At 37.7% G+C, this 23,522-nt stretch overlaps 1 protein-coding gene across 1 annotated transcript in view; it reads left to right on the forward strand.

Moving 5' to 3' along the window:
• Positions 1 to 23,522, forward strand: part of CEP135 (centrosomal protein 135) — a 91,838-nt gene that overhangs the window by 40,551 nt on the left and 27,765 nt on the right. The window contains exons 13-19 of the mRNA XM_043970782.1: positions 1,419 to 1,496; positions 1,645 to 1,796; positions 8,295 to 8,410; positions 8,482 to 8,636; positions 9,240 to 9,295; positions 18,756 to 18,924; positions 20,993 to 21,103. Of these exons, the coding sequence (XP_043826717.1) occupies positions 1,419 to 1,496; positions 1,645 to 1,796; positions 8,295 to 8,410; positions 8,482 to 8,636; positions 9,240 to 9,295; positions 18,756 to 18,924; positions 20,993 to 21,103 (837 nt within the window). The remainder of the gene's footprint in view (positions 1 to 1,418; positions 1,497 to 1,644; positions 1,797 to 8,294; positions 8,411 to 8,481; positions 8,637 to 9,239; positions 9,296 to 18,755; positions 18,925 to 20,992; positions 21,104 to 23,522) is intronic.

The following is a 23,522-nucleotide window of genomic DNA, read 5'->3' on the forward strand; positions in this document are numbered from 1 at the left end:
TGGTTTTGGTTTTGGGGTTTTTTTTGGTGAGGCAATTGGGGTTAAGTGACTTGCCCAGGGTCACACAGCTAGCAAGTGTCAAGGGTCCGAGATTGGATTTGAACTCAGGTCCTCCTGAATCCAGGGCTGGTCCTTTATCCACTGCGCCACCTAGCTGCCCCCTCTGTTCCCTTCTTTGTAAAGAGTAGGTAGGGAAAGCATGAGATAAGAATATTAAGGAGGAAAATACATAATAAAACTCATAATAGTAGACATGAATGGGATGAACTCACTCATAAAATGGAAGAGGATTAGTTTAGAAGGCAGTGTCTAACACGATATTTTAAAATAACATACGTAAAACATAAAGATTCACACAGTTAGAATGTGGAGCTAGAGTAGAATTTACTATGCTTACTTTTTCTATTGGATACATGGTGTAAGAACTCCATGAACTCCTTTGTTTGCCTCCTGAAGCAAACATGGACCATCATTCCATTTAGATGCAGCTATTTTGTCTTCTATTTTTATTTCAAAGATGCCAATATTGATTTGGTTGAGCAAATAGCATGTTGATCATTGGTCATTATACAAAGATCTCACATTTAGATTACCCACAATTAAGTTATTATTTATAGATAAGTGTAAAAACTTTGTGATTCTTTTCTCCTCTGTTCCCATCATTATCACTGTGAAAGCAGAAAGGGATCATGAAAGATTCAGTTCTGTTTTTTACTTTGTTTCTTGAGTTGCCGTAACTAATAAATGAATCACTTAGTGGCCAAACTGCTGATGAAATGCTTCCTGTATGTAGCCAGGTAAATTCTCAGGTGTCAAACAAACTCTCACTAATACTTTCCTTATACACTTTCTAGCCTTGTAGAACATTACAGAGCTTATTCTCTTCTAGAGTATGCCTCAGAGAAATATAAAAGTAGGACATTATAGAGGTTATAAAAATGAACATTCATGTATACTTCCATGTATACTGCCTCTTAAGCAGGTAGAATTAAGAGTAAACTAGATACTGTGTTCCTAACATTGCATTGATAGATCCCTACTGATGTCTTAACCATCTGACCTCTATGGAAGTCTTATCTTGTATCATGGAGGGTAAGCCTATTTTCTCACAGTTCATGCCAATGGAGCATAAAAAGAAATATATATGACTATTATTATGAAACCATCTTCTCATATCATTAATTCAGGTACTTTGTGTCTAACACTTAAGACTTTTTTCTCTTTAAAAGAAAAAAAGTGTTATGTGCACACAATAAAAGCATAAACTCCTTGAGAGAGATTCGTTCATTAAGCCATCTAAAATTCCTAACCCCTATTACCTAGGACCTTGCATAGTAACTTGTACAAAGCAGGCACTTAATAAATGTTGTTTCGTGTTGTGACTTAACACTAATATTTTCCATAAAATTACCTCTCAGAATCTACAGGAATTGGCTATTATGGGAAAATCAGAAATGGAAAAAAATTTGGAAGATCTGGAAAACATTAATTATGAGGTAATTTAAACTGCTTTCAAAAGAAACATTTTAGTAAATAAAGTTTTTTCTTTCTTTAGACAATTTTCTTTAAGAAATATCCTTAAAGTGTGACAAGAGGAAAAACTAAATTTCTTCTCTAAGTATATGCCATTCCATTTTTATCCAGCTTGAAACTGAAAGGTGTGATTTGAAATCTAAAGTGTCAATGATGAAAGAGACAATAGAGTCATTAGAGAATAAATTGAAACTCCAGTATCATAAACTTATACATGTTGCTGATGACTCATCACAACAGAAAACAACAGTGAACTCACTGAGGTAAGTTTTTTGTTTTGTTTTTTGGTGAGGCAATTGGGGTCACACAGCTAGCAAGTGTCAAGGATCCGAGGCTGGATTTGAATTCCAGTGCTCTATCCATTTCACCACCTAGCTGCCCTACTGAGGTAAGTTTTTTAGAAATATTTAATATACTTAAGTTAAAGTTGATCACCTTGAGAAGCACTTAGGACTATTTCTTGCCCCATGGTGCAGAATTACTAAATACTGTGTAATGCAATACTACCTCTGTGAATTTTTTTCTTGCCTTCCCAACTTACACAAGTGAAAACCAGCAAAAATATACCTTCCTCCTTTTAAAAAAGTTTCTCTTTTACCTTTTATCTGTTTACCTTTATCTCTGAATGAACTTTGGAAATAAGAACATCTCATTTTCTCTGTCTTTTCTTCTGCTTCCCTTTTGCTGTGTCATGCATAGAGCCTAACTCAGAAGCAGCACTGGTAAGCTAACTCCTTCGGGATAAGTACTGCTGCTGCTCCCCCTCCAGTAAGTGAGAGAGTCCTGGGTGAAGTGTTATGGGGATTGCATTACAGTGCCTTGCCATCCAAGAACTTACAGTCTAGTAACAGGAAAAACCAGATATATAACAATCTTTAATATGGGGTTAATTTTGCATTCAAAGGGACCTGTGACGTCTGAAATGGGAAATCAGGAGAAACCACATGAAGGAGGTAGCATTTGTGTGAGACTATAAAGAATGGGTAGGAATTTAATAAGTTAAGAGTGAAGAATAGTGTAAGAAAACACTCAAAGGAAAGCCTAAGGCATTTTTTAGCCATAGTTTGGCTAGAATGTAAAGTGAGATGTGGAGGCTATTTTGAAATAATGCAAGAAAGAGTAAAGTCAGATTGTGAAGATCCTTGAAGGGAAGAGTTAGTCATTTGAACTTTGCTTAGGAGGCAATAACACTCGCATGAGGTGTGGGTACTTTTCTTGTTCTTGAAAAAATGATCTTTTAGAAGATTGGGTGCAATGATGGCACAATAGTAGGGGGGATATTTTGGTACCTGGCTGTGATGGAGCAACATTCGTCAAAAGGACTGATTTGCTTAAAGCACAAAGGTTATTCATGGAAAGAAAAAAAGAACCTCAAAGCCATTCCCAATATATTAATGGTACTTATGAACATTGAAGGGAATATGATGGGAGGAAATCCAGGCAATCAACAGCCTTATAAAGAATGTTCGATATCACTAATAACAAGGGAAATGCATATTAAAACAACTCTACCGAAACCTGGAAGGACTTGCCTGAACTGATGAGGAGTGAGATGAGCAGAACCAGGAGAGCATTGCACACAGTATCATCAACACTGTGTTGATCAGCTGTGATAGACTTGACAATGGTCCAAGATAGTTCTAAAGGACTCATGATGGAAAAGGCTCTCCAAATCCAGGAAAAAAAAAAAACAAAACTGTGGAATATGGGTGCAGATTGAACCATACCATTTCTTTTGTTTTTGGTGCTGTTGTTTTTCTTTTTTGAGGTTTTTTCTTTTTGCTCTGATTCTTCTCTTACAACATGACTAATGCAGAAATATATTTAATGTTATTGTACATATATAACTTATGTCAGATTCCTTGCTATCTTAGGGAGGGAGGGAGAAAAATTTGAAACTAGAAATCTTATAAAAACAAATGTTGAAAACTATCTCTACATGTAACTGGAAAATCATAAAATACTTTTATAATTAAAAAAAAAACCAAAAAACAACTCTACCATCTGCCTATCAAATTGGCAAAAATATCAATTGGTGAAATGACTTTAGGAAAACAGGCACAATGATTCACTATTAGTTGAGCCACGAGTTGATCTAGCCATTCTGAAAAAGAATTTGAAACTAACCTAAATTTCACTAAACTGTATATACTTTTTGACTCAAGGATATTATTGCTAAAGAAATATAAAAGAAAGAAACCAAATGTACAAAAAATATTTAGAGTAGTTCATTCAGTTGTTTTTCAGTAATAGATGACTCTTCATGACCCATTTAGGGTTTTCTTGGCAAAGATATTGGAATAGTTTGCCATTTCTTTCCCCACTTAATTTTGTAGATGAGGAAATTGAGGCAACCAAGGTTAAGCAACATACCCAGGGTCACACAGCTAGTAAGTGTCTGAAGCCAGATTTAAACTCTGGAGTCTTCCTGATTCCCAGCCTAGTGTACCACCTAGCTGCCCATTTAGAGTAGTACTTTTTATTATAACAAAGGGGATGCCCACTATTTATTGAGGAATGCCTGAACAAATTATGGCATATGACTTTAACGAAGTATTATCACTCCATGAGAAATGACTAAAAGAAAGGTTTCAGAGAAACCTAGAGAGTCACATATGAATTTATTGAGAATCTAATGAGCAGAACTAGCAGAAGAATTTATGCCCCAACTCCAGATGACTGAAGGTCCATTGTGCTTCCCACTTCTTGGTGAAGGAGTAATGGTCTGCAAGTGCAGAATGATACATACATTTTCAGGGTCTGATACGTGGATTTGTTTTGCTTTATTAGCTTATTCGTTGTAACAGAGATCTTTTATTTGGTGGAAAGAAAGAGTAGGGTACAAAATAGTGATGCAAAAAAAAAAATCAATGATAGACTTTTTCAAAGGCCCAGAAGAGAGCAAAAGGAAGTGAAAAGGGAAACACAGGCAGTCAGGATGATTTTGGAACTACTATGTTGCATTTGTTACATACATAAAAATAGATGATTTAATATTCACAAGTTCATATACTATCCTTTTTCTGTTCCTTGCAAATGGAAGTGATTGATGTCCCTTGTTTAAGTTCATAATGATAAAAAGAAAGTTCAAAACATAAGATTAAAATTCATAAAAACTACAAGGATTAAAAATAAGAAAGATATAGCATGTAATTAAAACACCTCCAACCTCACCTATTTAAATATACTGTTGACCCTGAAAAATAGGAAAAATGCATGGAAGAACAGAGGATAATACCATTTCTTTAAAGCAGTTTGACTAATCAGTGTGTAGATTATTTGCCATCCCAAGGAGACCCAAAAGAGCCTAGAAACTACCTTGGTCAATGAGCTCTTGACCTTGCTAAACGGAAAGATGTCATATTCAAGGATGGCGATGATTTAGAATATAAACTTGCTTGTAAAATCTTACAAATAAGGACAATAGAGTATTATGTGAAATAGCAATGCACAAAACAACATAGAGCAGGGAAAACCAATTTTAAAATGAGTTAGGGAGAGATCCAACTAAGTAAAATCAACTTGAGGGCATTTAAAAGATAAAACTGAAAGGAAGGACAACTAACATGAAAAAACAATTTGTGTTGATTTTTATAAAAAATGCTTTTCACCATTAGTTAAACTAGAACTGCAACATTGGACTCTAATATTATAATCCCCAATGTGCTTCATTGTAGAAGACAAAGATGAGGAAGAATAACTGGATTTGTACAAGTCATGCAAAGACAATTCTTGCATTTTGGGCAACATTTTGGGGGCATTGAGGGATAGATTTTTAAGGTAGCTGAGAGAGGAGTTAAGAAAGGTCTTGAATGAAGTATATAGGAAAGATCTTCCTGTTACACAGAAAAAAATAGCTGTGATAATATCAATAACTATTGACCCATGTGCCTACTGTCCCAACTTTGCAGAATGTTCATAAGGACAGTCTACACATGTTTTAGGAGCATCCTTTTGACATTCTGAGAAGATAATAAGCATGCTTTGGCTAGTAATATTTAACAATAGATTATATACTTATTTTCACACAATTGACTGAAGGTATAAAGAATACATTAACACACTGAGCTCACTGTGGATTAAGAAAAAACATTTGATTTGGTAAAGTGTTGTCCTTATGGCTATCCAAAAATGTACTACATGCATGTATGTTTATATGTCGGATTTTTTAAAAAATGTGACAAAAAACTTTGATCAGATATCCTTATCAAGATACTAATATCAAATGAAGCCTAAAACAAGATGACATATTTTCTTTTTTTTCTTTTTTCTTTTTTTTTCTTTTGGAGAGGCAATTGGGGTTAAGTGACTTGCCCAGGGTCACACAGCTAGTAAGTGTATCAAGTGTCTGAGGCCGAATTTGAACTCAGGTCCTCCTGAATCCAGGGCCGGTGCTCTATCCACTGCGCCACCTAACTGCCCCAAGATGATATATTTTCTACTGTCATGGAGGATATCCTTCACAAAATCCAAAAGAAAGATTCTCTGTAAAAGGAAAGGTTCGGGGCAGCTAGGTGGCGCAGTGGATAGAGCACCGGCCCTGGAGTCAGGAGGACCTGAGTTCAAATCCGGCCTCAGACACTTAACACTTACTAGCTGTGTGACCCTGGGCAAGTCACTTAACCCCACTTGCCTCACTAAAAAAAAAAAAAAAAAAGAGGAAAGGTTCTCTACTTGTTCCTTCCTGGAATGAATATCTATCAATTGATCAATAGGTAGATTCTATTATGCTTGACACATCAGGACCTATACATTGTAGCGCCTCCTAAATAAAATCCATAGCCATGCCAAAGAGTTTATCTTAAGAAATCACACAGAAAATATCAAAAGGATGAAGAATCTATATTGTCCAAACATTGTCCAGTCAGTGCATAGATATCAATACTTATATCTTGGATGGACACTGCAGATAGACAATGAGATGTACCCAGAATTGATCAGGAAGAAAACGAACTAGATTGCCTTTAGAAAATTTTGTTGTTCTTTTAATGACCCTAAGCTTTCCTCAAAGGCTATAATTACCACTTTCTCCAAAAACATTTAAAGAATATTAGGTTCCCAAAGGGCAATGGAGAAGTGTACAGTGGCTATGAATAGTATGCCACACATTCTTTTTCCTAACTATTCCAGGGTCAGACCATGCACCATGGTTTGGGTAATCCATGGTCAAAGGCTAAAGGCATTGACTCTCTATCATCTGTACCCATTCAAAGTTAGGAAGGGGGCTGCTAAGCTGAGGGCTATAGACTTCATAGAGTCATGGCTATGTCAAAGAGTTACTCTTGAAAAAACAACTTTCTGTGATTCTTACCAGTTTAAGAAGAGAACAGAATTGTTCAGTGCTGTGGGAGGCATTCATACTAGTCAATTTGTGAACTGTAACAAAAAAGCTTAGCTCATAATTAATAATGTCCTCCCTATGGGCAGTGTACTTGAAGTTCCATCATGGGCTGTCTAGAAGATGAGTCCAATGACCAGGGCAAACTTGCCTATTCATCTGGAAACTGCCATAGTGATCTCCCATAATCCTGAAACCAAGATAAAGCTACCTTCAGGGTCTAAGTGATCTCTAGAAACAGCTATAGTTGTTGTTGCTAGGGAGGACATATTGATAAATCCATCCTTAAGGTAGGTCTCACATACTAAATGTATAAAGTCAAAAAGAACTGCTGACCATGGACCCTGTGAAACATCCCATTGTAGGAGGGGGCCTATTGGGAGACCATTTTCCATTGAAAAGATACCTCAGCTGGATGTAAAGTTGGTTTCATTGTGCCCAGTGCTACGTTTACTGTGGAATACCTATATAGGAAAAAGGGTTCTAGGGCCCAGAATCTTATCAAATAATCATTTTGGGGAAACAAAAACATTATCACTCATTACAAAATAATTGCACAGTGTCATAAAAGATATTGTCCAGTGGATAGAGCACCGGCCCTGGAGTCAGGAGTACCCGAGTTCAAATCCGGCCTCAGACACTTAACACTTACTAGCTGTGTGACCCTAGGCAAGTCACTTAACCCCAATTGCCTCACTGGAAAAAAAAAAAAAGATATTGTCAGAGAAATACCTGAATAGAAAAAGGATAGACCAGCTAATGATATTCATATAATGTTGAGAGCTACAGTAAAGACTCCTCAGCACATTGGTTGGACTACCTGTATTGAATTTACAGTTAGGACACAGACAGAAGTCACATTAGAAGGGCAGACAAGATAGGCTTCAGTTTGAACCATTAGAGTTAGTTTCCAACATTGATGAGATACCAGATCCTTTGAACCAATATCTGGAAGGAATAAATTGCTCTGCTCTGCGGTTGGTCTCTCTGTTTCTCTCTCTCTTTCTCTTTCTCTTTTGGTGGGGCAGTGAGGGCTAAGTGACTTGCCCACAGTCACACAGCTAGAATAAATTGCTTTTTAAAGAGGAATTAGTGGTCATCATAAAAGAGTCATGAACTAGAAGACTTTTAGAATAGGAAAAGTTTTTTTTTTTTTAATTTTAATCTAAAGAGGGGTTTTTTTGGTTTTAAAAGTATTACCATCACAGGGCAGCTAGGTGGCGCAGTGGATAGAGCACCGGCCCTGGATTCAGGAGGACCTGAGTTCAAATCTGGCCTAAGACACTTGACACTTACCAGCTGTGTGACTCTGGACAAGTCACTTAACCCCCACTGCCCTGCCAAAAAAAAAGCATTACCATCTCAAATCTGAAAGCTTACTTAAAGATCAAGGACATTTTATATTTATATACTTATTCTTTAGGATAATCAATGAACAGCTGCAGAGAGCTGTTGATGATTGTCAGCACCGATTTGCAGTTAAAAGTGAAGAACTTCAAGCAGCCCAAATGCAGATTGCATCCCTAGAGGAAAAAATAAGTAAGTGTTTCTGAACTTTTGTTTTTCTTAACCATTTACTTAGCCTAACAAATATTCTTTTTCATTTATAGATAGGCTAACCTGTAAGATTACTTCACAAGATGAGGAGCTAGTTGCACTTAAAAATACCATTTGTGTTATTGATAAGGAGAAAGACTACCTTCAGGAAGTGGTAGATGAAAAGACAGAACAAATCGCTAACTCAGAAGATGATATTGCAAGTAAGGTATGTGTTGTCTGATTTCTTCACATGAGTCTCAACTCCTAGAAGTAGATTATAATCTTCCAGATCAGGAAATATTTCATTTGATCACATAGAATTTGCTTACTTGGATCTTTTTTTTTTTGAGGGGCAGGGCAGTGAGGGTTAAGTGACTTGCCCAGGGTCATACAGCTAGTAAGTGTCAAGTGTCTAAGGTCAGATTTGAACTCAGGTCCTCCTGAATCCAGGGCTGGTGCTTTATCCAATGTGCCACCTAGGTGCCCTGCTTACTTGGATTTTTAAAATAATTTTTCCATTTTGGGGTTGTACTTCTGTATATCAGTATTCATTATATCAACCTTGGAGGCACTCTTCAGATTTCGTTGCTCAGTGACAATGTTGTTACTGTCTCAAATCTTTTTGTCAAATTGTTATTGTTAAATCTTTGACATAGATAGTTGTGCTTCCCTCAGGAGAAGGAAATGTGCTTAATAGAGATATTTTGTAAGATAATTTTATAATGAGAATTTACCTTTATAAAAGGGTCAAAACACATGCATCATGCAAAATAATAAATTTTATATGAATTATTTAGAATTTCATATTATATTTTTATCATTTCCATAGGAAAAAGCTATTTCCCATTTACAAGTAACACTATCAGAGGTGGAGTCAACAATAGGGTAAGTAATTATTGGAGTGACACTCTGGCTTTTTATAAATTTATTAAACACTTGCTATGTACTAGGAATTATATTAAGTGATGGGGATACAAAAAAGGGCAAAAACATTCCTTGTCCTCAAGGAGCTCAAAATCTAATGAGGGAGGGGGGCGGCTAGGTGGCGCAGTAGATAAAGCACCGGCCCGGGATTCAGGAGGACCTGAGTTCAGGTCTGGCCTCAGACACTTGACACTTACTGGCTGTGTGACCCTGGGCAAGTCACTTAACCCCCATTGCCCTGCAAAAAAAAACAAAAAACAAACAAAAACAAAAACAAATCTAATGAGGGAGACTAGCAAGCTATATACAGGAGACACCCACACACACACACCCACACCCACACCATGTTATCTACAGGATAAATAGAAAAAATTAAAAGTGGGAGGGTACTAGAATTAAGAAGCATTAGGAAAGACTTTCTGTAGAAGTTGAAAACTAGGAAAGAGTAGTCCTGAAAATCTAGAGAAAAAAGAGTATCAAGTAGAGCATGATCAACAGTGTCAAAGGCTAAGAAGGATGAGGATTGAGAAAAGGCCATTGGATTTGGTAACTTTGGAGGCACTGATGGAGGTGGACTTCTCAAGGAGTTTAGCTGTGAAAGGCAGGAGAAATAGATGATAGTGGGAATGGAAGGTTCAGGTGAGGTTTTTTGAGGATAGAGAAGACATGAGCATGTTTGTAGGCAGTAGGGAAACAGCCTATCGGTAAGAGAAATCAAAGATAAGTAAGAGAGTGGGGATGATAGAGAGGACAGATAATCTTTTGGAGGAGATGGGATGTGAATGTAGAGGGGTTAGCCTTGGCAAGGAAAAGGGCCACTGCATCATGTGAGACAGGAATGAATAAAGACATAGTGGCAGAGGACTTTTGGGTGATGTGCAGTAAGGAAGAGGAGAGAAAAGAGAACTCTCAGCAAATGAACTCAAATTTTTTTCAGTAAAAATGTGAGGCAAGGTTCTGAACTTAGAAGGAGGGGAGATGGGAAGCCATGAGAAGTTTGAAGAGGTTCAGAAGAGTCACCACAGTATAAGTGGGATAGAGAGTTAATTAGGGATGTGTAAAAGGATCATCTAGCAGCAGTGAGTGCCCAGGTAAGGTTATGTAGCATAAATATTTAGTGGACCAAGTTAGGACATTGGCATGACTTTCTCCATTTTCGTTCTCCATTATGTGTGGATGAACAAAAGTAGCAGGTTGTGGGTGTGATCCTAGGCTGAGGCTTAGCAAGGAATAATTAATCTGATATGGGGGGCAAGGGACTCTATAGAAGGGAACCATATAGAGTTGAACTGATTCACCCAAGGGGTCAAGAAGGGGTAAGGAGGAGTGTGTATGGTGCAGAGGTAATAGTTTGGGAAGGAACTGAGGGATCAGAGGATTAGAGGTCATGGTGTGGGCGAAGAGCAGGGTTTGGTTTTGGAAGGCAGAGGAAGAGGTGATCAGATAAAAGGGAGTTTCATAGTTCATGAACATGGAGGTACATTTATGGGTGATGGGTAGATCCAAGCCATGGTCATCTTTGTGTGGGGCTGGGGTGAGGAGGAACTGGGAATTGGGCATATTTAAGGGAGTGTCATTATTTATGTTTAAATCCCTTAGTTAGAGGACAGGAGGGAGGAAAGAGATTGTGAGCCAGGTACTAAATTTACTGAAGAAGGATGTGGGGTATACTAGAGGTCTCTAGACAACAGCTCGCAGGATTGTGATTGGATGTTAGATGTGGACTGTGTGAGCTTCAAAAGGAGAAGAGTTTACTGACTGATAGTGGTAGAGAGAGAACCTCAAAGTGGAAATGGGAAGCAAGGAGTATTCTGTCTCTTCATCTCAACCAGTGAGTGGGGGAGAGTGAGTGAAAGTGTAGTCAGTGCTGGAAAGGGTGGCCGGGGAACCTTTGTCATCAGGAGGGAGCCAGGGTTCAGTAAGAGCCAGAAGATGGAAAGAGTGGGAAAGAAAAAGATTTATGATGAAAACTATTATTATAGTTTTATAACAACTAATATAGTATTATACAAGTATGTAGAAATGGAGTGAATTGTGATAACAGTGATAACTGTTAACAGTGATAACAAATAAGAAAACTGTTTAAGTATCAATTCTCAGATATATCTTCAAATTAGACTTGTCCCAAATTGAACTCATCTCCTCCAGTACAATCAGATTCACTTTTCTAACTTGTCCTTTTCTCTCCATGATATTATTTTTCCACTCTTCCATCTGGAAAAAATTCATGATATTTTAAATTCCTCCTTTATCACTCTCTGCTTGTACTAGGTTCCATCAACGCTTTGTCCACAGTCTCACTTGTTTTTTCTTCCTTCCCTCCACCACTGCTATAGTCTAGGACTATCCTTTGTAGATGAGTTGCTATAATAGCCACAAGACTTCTTGCTTCTAGTTATTCTTCTTTCCCCTTATGTTTACATGTTATCATAAGTTTAATTTTCCTAAAATATTGTTTTCATCACGTTGCATTCTCTAAAACCTAGAGTCATTAAAAGAACAACAAAAATTTCTAAAGACAATCTAGTTTGTTCTCCTCCTGAGCAATTCTGGGTACATCACATTGCCTATCTGCAGTGTCTATTGAAGATTTAAGTACTGATATCTATGCATTGACAGGACAGTATTTGGACAATGTATATTGTTCATCTTCTTGATATTTTCTTCTTCTAGAGTACTTTCTTATTGCTGGTAGAATTAAATTGAAATCCCTCATCCTTTATTTAAGGCCCTCCATAATATGGAATAATCTAGAACAGCCTGTTCCAGGCAGACTAAGCTCTTGTTGCCCTTACACAAACCATCTCTGAACCTCGTTGCTTCTGCTAACTTCATCACTCAAATTCCTTCCCCCTTCATCTCTGTCAGAATTATTTGTGTCATGAGCTTCCCTATTATAAAAACTCTTTTTGGTCAGATTCTTTTCATTTGTTCCTTCCTCCAGCCTACTTCTCGATGTTGGACTTTATGTTAGTACTTAACTTCTGTTGAAGATGTCTGGCCCAAGTTTCTGTCTTATTTCCTTCTGCTTTCACAGCTCCAGCTGGGGACCTGAAAACTTTGAATGCTCCCAGAGTGGTACCCTCTTGGCCTGAGCTCTGCAAGTCCTAACCCAGGTATGGGTCTATCAGCTTCTTTCCAGTTAGGAGTTTTAACAGATTGGCTGCTTGACCCAGGTGCTTCTGGCTGGCCAGAAGTTTCTCCAGGTTCAGAGTGACTGAACTGCTGACTCTTCTTGCACTATATTCTTGGGATCAGAGCCACAGAGCTACCATTGGCTTCCAGAACTCTTCTCTGCCTAGATCTGTGACAGGGCACTGGATGGTGGGCCACAGGGCTGCCAGATGGCATCCATTCCTGCACTCAGATCTTGTTCAGGGCTCCCCTGGGATCTCTTCCTGGTGTCCAGTCTCAACCTTCTCTCAGCTCCTGGGTGCTGGCATGTTCCCTGCCATAGCTGCCATGCCCTCCTGCTGGCCCCCATCTCCAGTGTTTGCAAACCTCTCTGTCCATCTGCCTAAGCTGCCTTGGGCTGGAAAAATGCCTTAATGTGACTTCTTGCCTGTCCCAATCAGAATTCTGTCTGGTGTGTTCTCTGGATCTTTCTTAAGAAGTTGTAGGTGGAGAGGTAGACTAATGTTTCTTCTCATTCTGCCATCTGGACTCCCAGACCTTATTCAGCATGTCTTAGCACCACCAACTACTACTAATCTCTTCCTCTAACCCTTCTCTCATCATCTCTCACCTGATAGCTTTTGTTGCTCTGTTGTATCATTCTGTATCATCAAGTAGCTTCTTCCCCAGAATATCTAGCTCCTTCCTCTTCAGGAAATATCTTAAATATATTTTTATGTTCTATTTGGACAGTTTTCCATTTCCTTCCTTTATGTTTTTGTGTAATACATTTTCACTTTTTCAATATCCTAAGGTTACATCTCCCTTTCTCTACTTCATACCTCCTTCTCCCCCCCAACCCCCCCCCCCATGAAGCTGAAACTCCTCCCCCCCCCCCCCTTTGGTGGGGAACACTTCATTTTATTTAACTTGGATTGTGGAGAATCATTCTTTAAGACTCTACTCCAGGAGGGGCAGCTAGGTGGCGCAGTGGATAGAGCACCGGCCCTGGAGTCAGGAGTACCTGAGTTCAAATCCGGCCTCAGACATAACACTTATTAGCTGTGTGACCCTGGGCAAGTCACTTAACCCCAATTGCCTCACTTAAAAAAAAAAAAGACTCTAGGAAGGAGGTCAGCCTACACTTGAAATAATGATAGAGTAGACACTGGGTATGACAGAAATACAAGCATCACAGCAAGTCACTATATAAATTTCTCCTATTTTCCACATACTGGTTGAGATATTTCAGTCTTGTTTCTTTATCCTTTAACCTTCTCCTTGTTTCATCAATTTGCCCACTCCCCAATCCACCTGATCATTTGTTGGATTCTTGAATTGTTTGCTCCATTGACTTTTTCTAACTTACCTGGCCATGTCTTGCCAACTACTTTTTCCATTTTCTCTTGAAGTTCTATTTTCATCTTCAGGTTTTGCTCCCTAATACTCCTAGATTGTTCTTATATCTTACACTGTATTTAATCTCAATCCTCTTTCACCTTGGAAAGTATTATCTGAACCTGGGCATTAATTATTCTTTCAGATTTCCTCAATTATTCTTCCCTATATTCAACATCTGACTTACTTATATTAGTCTATAGCCCTCTAATTCACCTATATGATTTTCTTTTACTTGCCTCAAGTCCTCTTTCTTCTTCCACTTCTCCCCCAACCATCTTCTACAGTAGCTAGAAATAGAATTCAATTCAACAAACACCTGCTATGTGAAGGGGCACTGTGAAGTTCTAATGCAGTGCAGACTCAGGATGAATTAATAGCTAAGGAAGCTACTAGAATTCTGGTTTGCACTAAAAGAGACCAGATTTGAGAAAAGAGGGAAGCGATTGTCTCATTACACTCTGCCATTTCTGTTGTACTGAGCATGCATCAGAGGACTGCTACTATCATGAGTAAATTGGAGACAATGCTTTATGATCAGATGAAAGAAATGGGATATGCTGACCCTTAAATGACTTACAGGGGTGTGATAACTGTCTTAAAGTATTTTAAGGGCTATCGTGCAAAAGAATGATTAAATTTCTAATACTTAGCCCCAGACTACACAGCTTGATGCACTAGGTAGAAGTTGTCAAAGGCCAGACTTTCACCCAGGATAAGAAAATCTGAACAAATAGAACTGTTTAGACATAGAATGATCGACTTTAAAATGTATTAATTCTCACTGGATGTCTTTAAGCATCGACTAGATCCTAGTTTCTTAAACTGTGGGTCACAACCCCATATGTTCTCTATTACAATATCCTCAGTTATTTCTAGTATCTCTGCCCAGAAAACCCTGAAAGAGAATATGAAGTCAGATATGACTGAAAATGGCTAAACAACAAGATGACCCCTTTTGTAGTGGGGGATTTGTAGAAGGTATTTCCTGTTCAAACATGGGCTAAATTGAATTTAATTTGTAACGGGACTGTCCTCTCCCTTGTTCTGGACACGATGCAGTTTAAGTTTGAATTAGGTCACAGTGTTGCGCTTGCAATCTAATTAAAACCTTTACATAATGTTCACATAAACTGTTGTGGAGCCAAGCTTCCTCTATGTTATTCTGAGTTAATTATTTGTATCTAATATAGATAGCTCTTTGCTTCTATCACTGACTGTTAAGTGTCATATTAATAGTTTGGGCTACTGTTTTACCCCCATAGAACTTTGGATTTTGACTACAGAAGTGGGCTCATCTAGTATAAGAATCCTTCCCTGCTTTATATCTTCTTGAAATATGATAAGAATAACATACCTTTATCAAAAAATAACAATTTAAAAAAGCACCCAGCCCGGGATTAATGTCACTGACCCTCCACTAGAGGTCTTCTTCTAGCTTATGTTTTTGAATCGTTAATAACTGCTCTACCAGTATTCTTTCAGTTCTGAATCCACATAGTAGTACTATACAGCCCCCATTACTCTTCATCTTGTTTACAAGTTTTAATGAGACACTTTGTAAAGTAGTTTGCTGAAATCTAAGTATAGTATGTCTGTGGCCTTCCTCTAATCTTTCAGTCGAATTACCTTGTCAAAAAAACAGAATTGAGGTTTGGCATGACTTGATAAATATGATGGAATTTAGTCATCACTTCTCTTTTTTTAAATGCTCACATCACATCTATTTAATATTACTGTCTACAGTTTCACAAGGCATTTATGCCATTTGCCATTTTGTGGTTTGCACTCTACTTTTTTTTGGCAATTGGAACAATATTTGCCTGTATCCAGTCACATGTACCTCTCCCTTTCTCCACAGTTTTTCTTAACACATGATTTATAGCTCAGCAATCACACTTGCCAATTCTTTTAGTACCCTGGAATACAGTATAGTTAGTCTGGAGTTGGTAACGTATTGGTGGGCAGTTAGGTGTTCTCTATTACAATATCCTCAGTTATTTCAGATTTCAACTCCCAGTTATACATTTTTTTTCTACCTTCCCAGTTCCAACATCATTTTCTTTGGAAAGAAAACTGAAGTTAAATAAGAGATAATTTGTTTAGCATTCTGACTATTATATCATTTGTTTTCAGCATCCCTACTGCCCTTGTCAGTAATACCTTCTTTGTTCTTCTTTTTCCTCTAACATAGCTTAAAAAAAAAAAAAAGACCCTTTTGTTGTCGTTAGCATTTATGGCCAGCTTCAACTGGTCCTTGGCTTTAGTACTTTGCCTCAAGCCTTTTTGTTCTCTCTCTTTTTTTTTTTTTAAGATAAATTTTAATTGATGTCTTTCCTTTTTCCATCATTTAAATTTCCACTTATATTCTTTCCTTTTCTACCTCCTCCCTCCCAGACAGTTATCTTATATAAGAAATATTTTTTTTAAAGGGGGGGGATTAACAAAAACACCGAGTTGAAAAAAATCTAACAATATTTACAGTACTTCATAGCTGTGGACTCCAACTTTAATCTCTTCTTACTTTACTCTTCTTTAGTACTGATAGTTTGGAACACACAACTTAAAATTTGATTGTTACAAAAATTTGATTACATAATATATTATTTAATTGTTTTATGTGTATTCTGTCTCCCTAACAAGATTGTTATTCTCTCAAGTACTGCAACTGTATGTTATATTTAATTTCCCTTTGTCTTTGAATTCTTCCTCTCACATCCCTTTTCTTTTACTCCCAGGAGATACTACAGCCCTGTCTACCCTTTTCCTTCCCTTGAATACTGCCCCAATTCCCCATGCCCAACCCAGAAAACAGCGGGCCTAGGGGAAGAATGGGCATACTTCTGGTTTTCAGCTACTGTCTCTCCCACAATTGCTCTACAACCTCTCCTTCTTCGAGGTTTTCTACTTCCTATATCATATCACCAGATTCTTTAACTATCTACTAATCCTCGAAGTCATTTTCTCACCTTTTTTCTTTTCTTTTTTCAAGTAAGTTTTTATTGATATTTTCTGGTTCTTATGCCAAGTGTCTCTCCCCTTCCCACTACCAAAGAGTCATTTCATATGACAAATAGGTTTTTTTAAGAGAGTGGGAAAGTCATCTCAGCTGATCAATACATTGAAAAGGTATAAAAATGTGCAATGTATAACACCTGTGGACCTCCTCCCTTCACAATGGTGTGGATTGGAGGGGTCTTCTCCGATTTTTTTCAGGCAAGTCCTGCTTAATCTTTATAATTTTGTTACATTTAGATTTTTTGGTGTGTAGTTCTTTCCATTTACGTTGTTGTGAACAATGTTATAAAGTTACTGTGTATATTATTTTCTTGGCTCTGTTTACTTCTCTTCATCAGTTCATGTAGATCTTTTCCATATTTTTATATATTCATTACACACATCATTTCTTACAGCACAATAATAATCCATTACATTCACATACCACAGTTTGTTTAGCCATTTCCCAATTGATAGGCATCTACTTCATTTCCAATTCATGTATATCACAAAAAGTTCTACTACAAATATTTTGAAATATGTGAGGACTTTGTTCTTATTGATGGCTTCTTTGGGGTAAAAGCCATGTAATGGAGTCTCTGGTTCAAAGGGTATGGACATCAGAGTCACTTTATTTGCATAATTACAAATTGCTTTCCAAAATGCTTGTACCATTTCACAGCTCTACCAACAATGTATTAGAGTGCTTACCCTTCTATGACCCCTTCAACATTGACTATTGACATTGACTATTTCCATTTTTTGTTTTATTTTGCCAATTTTCAGAGTGTGAGGTGAAACTTCAGGGATGTTTTGATTAGCATTTCTCTTATTATTAGTGATTTGGAGCATTCTTACATGTGGTTCTACTTTTTCTTTTCAAAATGTTTTATATTTTGTTATTCTGAACTTGACATACACCAAAAACATGAGCTTTGGGCAGCTAGGTAGCGCAGTGGATAAAGCACCAGCCCTGGATTCAGGAAGACCTGAGTTCAAATCCAGTCTCAGATACTTGACACTTACTAGCTGTGTGACCCTGGGCAAGTCACTTAATCCTCGTGTCGTCCACCCACCCCCCAAAAAAAGAGCTTTTCACATAAAAAAGGAGAAATGAGGAAGGGGATTGTGCATAACACTGCATTTTCCCATCATATACACTTTGTGCCTTTTAAAAAAAAATTGTATAAAATAAATTCAGCACTTTGGTTCAATGCTGTTCCATCTGTCTATATGTCCTATATCACCTTTTAGACAAATCCACCTGATTTCATTTGCCATCTCAAACTCAACAAGTCTAAAATAGAAGCAATTATATTTCCCCCTAAACTTTTCCTTCTCTAAACCTCCTTGTTTATCTTGAGGACATTATCTTTCTAGTTACCCAGGTTTGCAAATTTGGTGTCACCCTCAATCATTCATTCTTGTTCATCCCCAATAATAGTTTCATTCAAAATAATTTCTGCAGTTGTCTGCAGCAAAGGAATATGATGGAACTTGAGTTTGAGGCCCTGACAGGAGCTAAAAAGTTTTGAAACACCTTATGTAAAGAATATAGTAGGAAGCGATTAATAAAAACTCTGCTGTGCATTTTTGATGGCCAAGCTGAGGTTAGATGACATTTATTTCCAGTAGCCAGCATTCACACAGGTTACTCAAGTAGTGCTCAGTCTAGCCTGGACCCAACCAGGAGTAAAGGCAGCAGAGGGTCAGGATTACCCTAGGTTGGAGATTAATAGGGCTAGAATGATAGAACATTAAAGGGCAAGAGATTCAAGGGTGGCGTTTGGTACATACACTGAAGATTGTTGTGAATATATATACACTCTTACTCATCAACATAAATTAAAACATAATTATTTTTGTGAAATAAAGATGTATATAAGATTTTTCCAAATTGTTCATTTGATAGACGACTACAGGACTTACTAAGTAATCGAGAACGTGAGCTAGTCAGTCTCCAGCGCCAGCTTGAAGAAACCCAAAGAGAACTTGCTGACATAGGAAGAGCAAAGGAAATAGCTCTTAAGGAAAACAGAAGATTACAAGATGATTTGGCTACAATGACAAGAGAAAACCAGGTATGACAGTACTTTACAATAAAATTGCGTTTGAGCTTATCGTAAAACGTAATACTTTTACATGAAATTTTTAAATTTAGGATGAACTTTTTTTAGAGCCTTACATTTAATAATAATTTTCATTATTCTATAATGTTAATTTTTAAGACTATAGCAACTGTTTTAGATTTATTGCTCTAGCCCACAGTACTGTGGGCCAAAGAGCTCCTTGTTATGCTATAACAGCAGTTGTCTAACTCTACTGGGCTGTGTGCCAAAGAGCCCTAATGTAGAGAGCATGATGTTTCCTGCATCAAAAGTATCCAGATGGATAAGGGCTACATTCCCCATGGTGAGTTTTTTATCAAGAAAAATCAGACTTTGTTCCTAAATTTTATATATAGACATAAATAATAGATATATATGTTTAAAGTATATATATATATATATTTATACATATGCACACACATATACATACAATAATTCTTTTATACATGTTAAATGCAAAATTTCAGTTATTTGGATAATTAAAAATTACTTGGAAAAGCTGAAATAGTAAGGAATGGAAATTTAATTAGGTTGGTCTGGCAAATATACCATTTGATTAAGAATTGTTCACTGAACAGTATTAATAATCTTAATTGTTAATGTCACTATGCCCAAAGCACTATAAAACTGTGCATACCCTTTGATACAGCAATAGCAGTGCTAGATTTATATCCCAAAGACATCCCCCAAAATTGAAAAAGACCCATTTGTACAAAAATATTTCTAGCAGTTCCTTTTGTGGTGGCTAAGAATTGGAAATCAAAGATATGCCCATCAGTTGGGGAATGGCTAAGCAAGCGGTGGTATATGGTTGTGATAGAATGTTATGGTGCTATAAGAAAGATGATTTCAGAAAGGCCTGGAAAGACTTATCTGAATTGCTGGGTAGTGAAGTAAGCAGAATCAAGAGAATATTGTGCACAGTGACAGCAGCATTGCTTGAAGAACTGTGGATGACTTCACTATTCTCAGCAATACCGTGATCCAAGACGCTCCCAAAAGACTAATGATAAAGCATATCATCTACCTCCAGAGAAAGAACTGATATTGGCTGAACAGAGACTGAAGCATACTCTTTTTCACTTTCTTTCATTTTTTTTTTAATATGTTAATGTTTTACATAATCACACGTGTATAGTTTATATCTGATTACTTACTGCCTCAGGTTAGGGGGAGAAAGGGAGGGAAGGACAGATCGAATTTGGAACTCAAAACTTTAAATAAAAATGTTTATTATGAAAACATTGCTCATGTCCCTATAGCACTGTATGGTTTGCAAAGTGCTTTCCTCACAGCAGTTGTCTGAGATAGATAGTAAAGCATTGTTCCTATTTTTTCAGATGAGAAAACTGAAGCACAGAGATTAATGCCTTGGGAGGGAAAGGAAAGAGAATAGCCGTTTCTATGGTTTCTTACTATGTGCCAGACACTGTGATAAGTGCTTCTTAGACATGTTGTCTCATTTGATCCTCCCAACAACTCTGGGAGGCAGGTACTCTTATTATCTTGTTTTACAGTTGAGGAGACTGAGGCAAAGTGACTTGCTCAGGATCACCTAGCCAGTGTCTGAGACCATTTGGAACTCAGTTCTTCCTGACTTCAAGCTAAGCTCTCTATCTGCTGGGCCATCAGTTCTTTCTTACCCAAAGTCACACATTTAGTAAATATCCAAATGAGGAAAGAAACTCAGGTTCTTTAAATCAGTGTACTCTTTTCCTTCCACTAAACCATACTTGATGCTGAACTTGAAGAGTTCATAAAATAGTATAGACTGTAGATTTTTTACAGTTTTATATTTTTATTGATTAATATTCATTAAAGTGTCCGGCATAGTATTATAAGTATGCATTAGGTGATCAACAATAGGTATTTTTAATATTTTTCCAAACCAAGGATTAATCAGGTGATACATAGGAAATTAGCCATTAGAAATTAAGTCTATTCCTTCCTGTTCCTCTTTCACATCAGAAGAACTATCAAAAATGCAAAACTTTAAAAATGTTCTTATCCTTTTATTATGTTAATGCTTTCTATTTGAAAGGCGATTTCACTGGAATTGGAACAAGCAGTTCAGGAAAAAGAAGAAATGAAGAACAGAGTTCATAATTATATAACGGAAGTTTCCAGATGTGAAAGCCTCATGGCTGCTAAGGTGAGAATATGTGTTTTTATTGGCTTCTCCTGTCTACCTTATTAGATTTTAACATTCTTATCAGCATCTGCCATACTCTATTCTTTTTTTACCTTTCCCAGGATCACAGTACAAAACTCTGTATTCAAAACATACTCACATTATTGACTAATTTTCTTTTTTTCTTCTTCTTATATGAATCTGTGCATATCTCTTTCAAACTACTTTTTAAAAAAGCATACAATATATTCCATGCATTTCAAAATAGTGATTATTTTCCTTTGAGTCTCAGCTTATAACAGTTACAGTTACTGTCCTTTTTCAGGATCTCTAAATTTGCAATAATTTTTTATACTGGTTGGTGTTTTCTTTGTTTTACTTCTGTCTCCAGCTTTAGTTCCCGAATTGGGGCTTTGTGCCATGATCAAGTTTCTGCCTCTCACTGTGCTTTTGAATGGGGTGTTTGATTTTTACCTTTAGTCATCTAAGTTCTTGCTGAGCAACTCCTGCTGGTATTTCCCCCTCCCCTCATCTTTGAGGTTCAGAGCCATGTTTTGGGGGTTTTAGGACAATGACAAGGGACCTCAAAGCTTTGGGATACCCAGGTCTGAACTTGGCTTCCATACTTTCTTCCCCAATTGTCTATGACTGTGGGACTTTCTGGAGGGACTCCCCTGCTCTGGTCTGCTAGCCTGTAGGCTCCATCTGTCTCTAGCTCTTCTCTGGTAGAGCAGGTATATATTAAATATGTTTAGCTGTACAGAAATTGGCATTATGGTGGCCTCCTTTCCTGCAGACTAACTTTTTGTACAGCTCTGGGGTAGAAAAAACTCATTTAATGTACTTTCTCATTTGATTTCTTGATCATTATTTACTTTGGTTCATCTTTTTTTTTTTTTTTTTTTTTTAGGCAATGGGGGTTAAGTGACTTGCCCACGGTCACACAGCTAGTAAGTGTCAAGTGTCTGAGGCTGGATTTGAACTCAGGTACTCCTGAATCCAGGGCCGGTGCTTTAACCACTGCGCCATCTAGCTGCCCCTACTTTGGTTCATCTTTTAAGTTTTTGCTGGAGTAGGTGGTGGAAGGAGCAGGGCAGTTTGTCTTCATTGAGGCAGCCATCTGGACTGGAAGCCACTGTTTTTGTTATTAATATTTTACTTGTTTTAATCATTCAAAGTCCTCACTCACCCTTCTAACCACCCCGCTCCCAGTTGAGAACACTAGGAAAACAAGACCCCTTACAAACATGTACAGTTAATGAAAACAAATGTCCACATTGGCTGTATCCAAAATTTTTTTTTGTCTAATTCTGCATTCCGAGTCCTTTACCTGTCTCTCAAGAGGTAGGTCGCAGGTTTCATTCTTAGTTTTCTGTAATCCCCAATTGGTTATTACACTCAGGGTAGACTGAAAAGGGGATCTGTGCAAGAGGGTATCCTACTCAGGTAGGAAGGCCCAGAGCAGCACACAGAGAAGGGAAGAAGTTCAAAAGCCAGTGACAGCAGCAGCAGCTGTATGCATCAGACCCCGGGCACAGAGCAGTATCTCATTCCTAATCTAGTGCAGTCTGCACAGAAATAACCAAAGCAGAAGTCAAGGGGAGGGATTAAGATGGAGGGCAATACAGTTAACAATAGTAACCGTGAAAGAAATGATGAGCAGGATGCTATCAGAAGGATGGATGAAAAATGCAAACCATCAACAGAGATAGAACTGATGGTATCTGAATACAGATGGAAGTATAATTTTGTTAGCTCCTCTTTCTAAAGGTATTCTCTCTATTTTCTTTTACAACCTGACTAGTGAGATGTTTTGCATAACTGTACACATACGACATATTGAATTGCTGGATTTCATAGGGAGGGCTGAGGAGGGAGGGAAGAAGAAAATTTAGAACACAGTTTTAAAAAATCAATGTGAAGGGGCAGCTAGGTGGCGCAGTGGATAGAGCACCAGCCCTGGATTCAGGAGGACCTGAGTTCAAATTTGACCTCAGATACTTGACACTAGCTATGTGACCCTGGGCAAGTCACTTAACCCTCATTGTCCCGAAAAACAAAAACAAACAAACAAACAAACTTGAAACAGAGATGAAGTTGTAAAACTTGTTAGCTGGTGACTTTGCATTACAAAATGGTTTTAGGGGCAGCTAGGTGGGGCAGTGGATAGAGCACCAGCCCTGGATTCAGGAGGACCTGAGTTAAAATCCAGCCTCAGACACTTGACATTTACTAGCTGTGTCACCCTGGGCAAGTCACTTGACCACAATTGCCTCACCCCCCCACCCCCCACCCCCCAAAAAAAATCAACGTGAAATGTAATGATGAGCAGGGGGAGTTCGGAAAGACCTGGAAGGACTTACATGAACTGATAGTGTTCATGAACGGATGGTGACTGAGAGGAGCAGAACCAGGAGAACATTGTATACAGTAACAGCAG

The sequence above is a fragment of the Dromiciops gliroides genome, chromosome 6 (genome assembly GCF_019393635.1).
Source record: "Dromiciops gliroides isolate mDroGli1 chromosome 6, mDroGli1.pri, whole genome shotgun sequence".
Classification (NCBI taxonomy): Eukaryota; Metazoa; Chordata; class Mammalia; order Microbiotheria; family Microbiotheriidae; genus Dromiciops; species Dromiciops gliroides.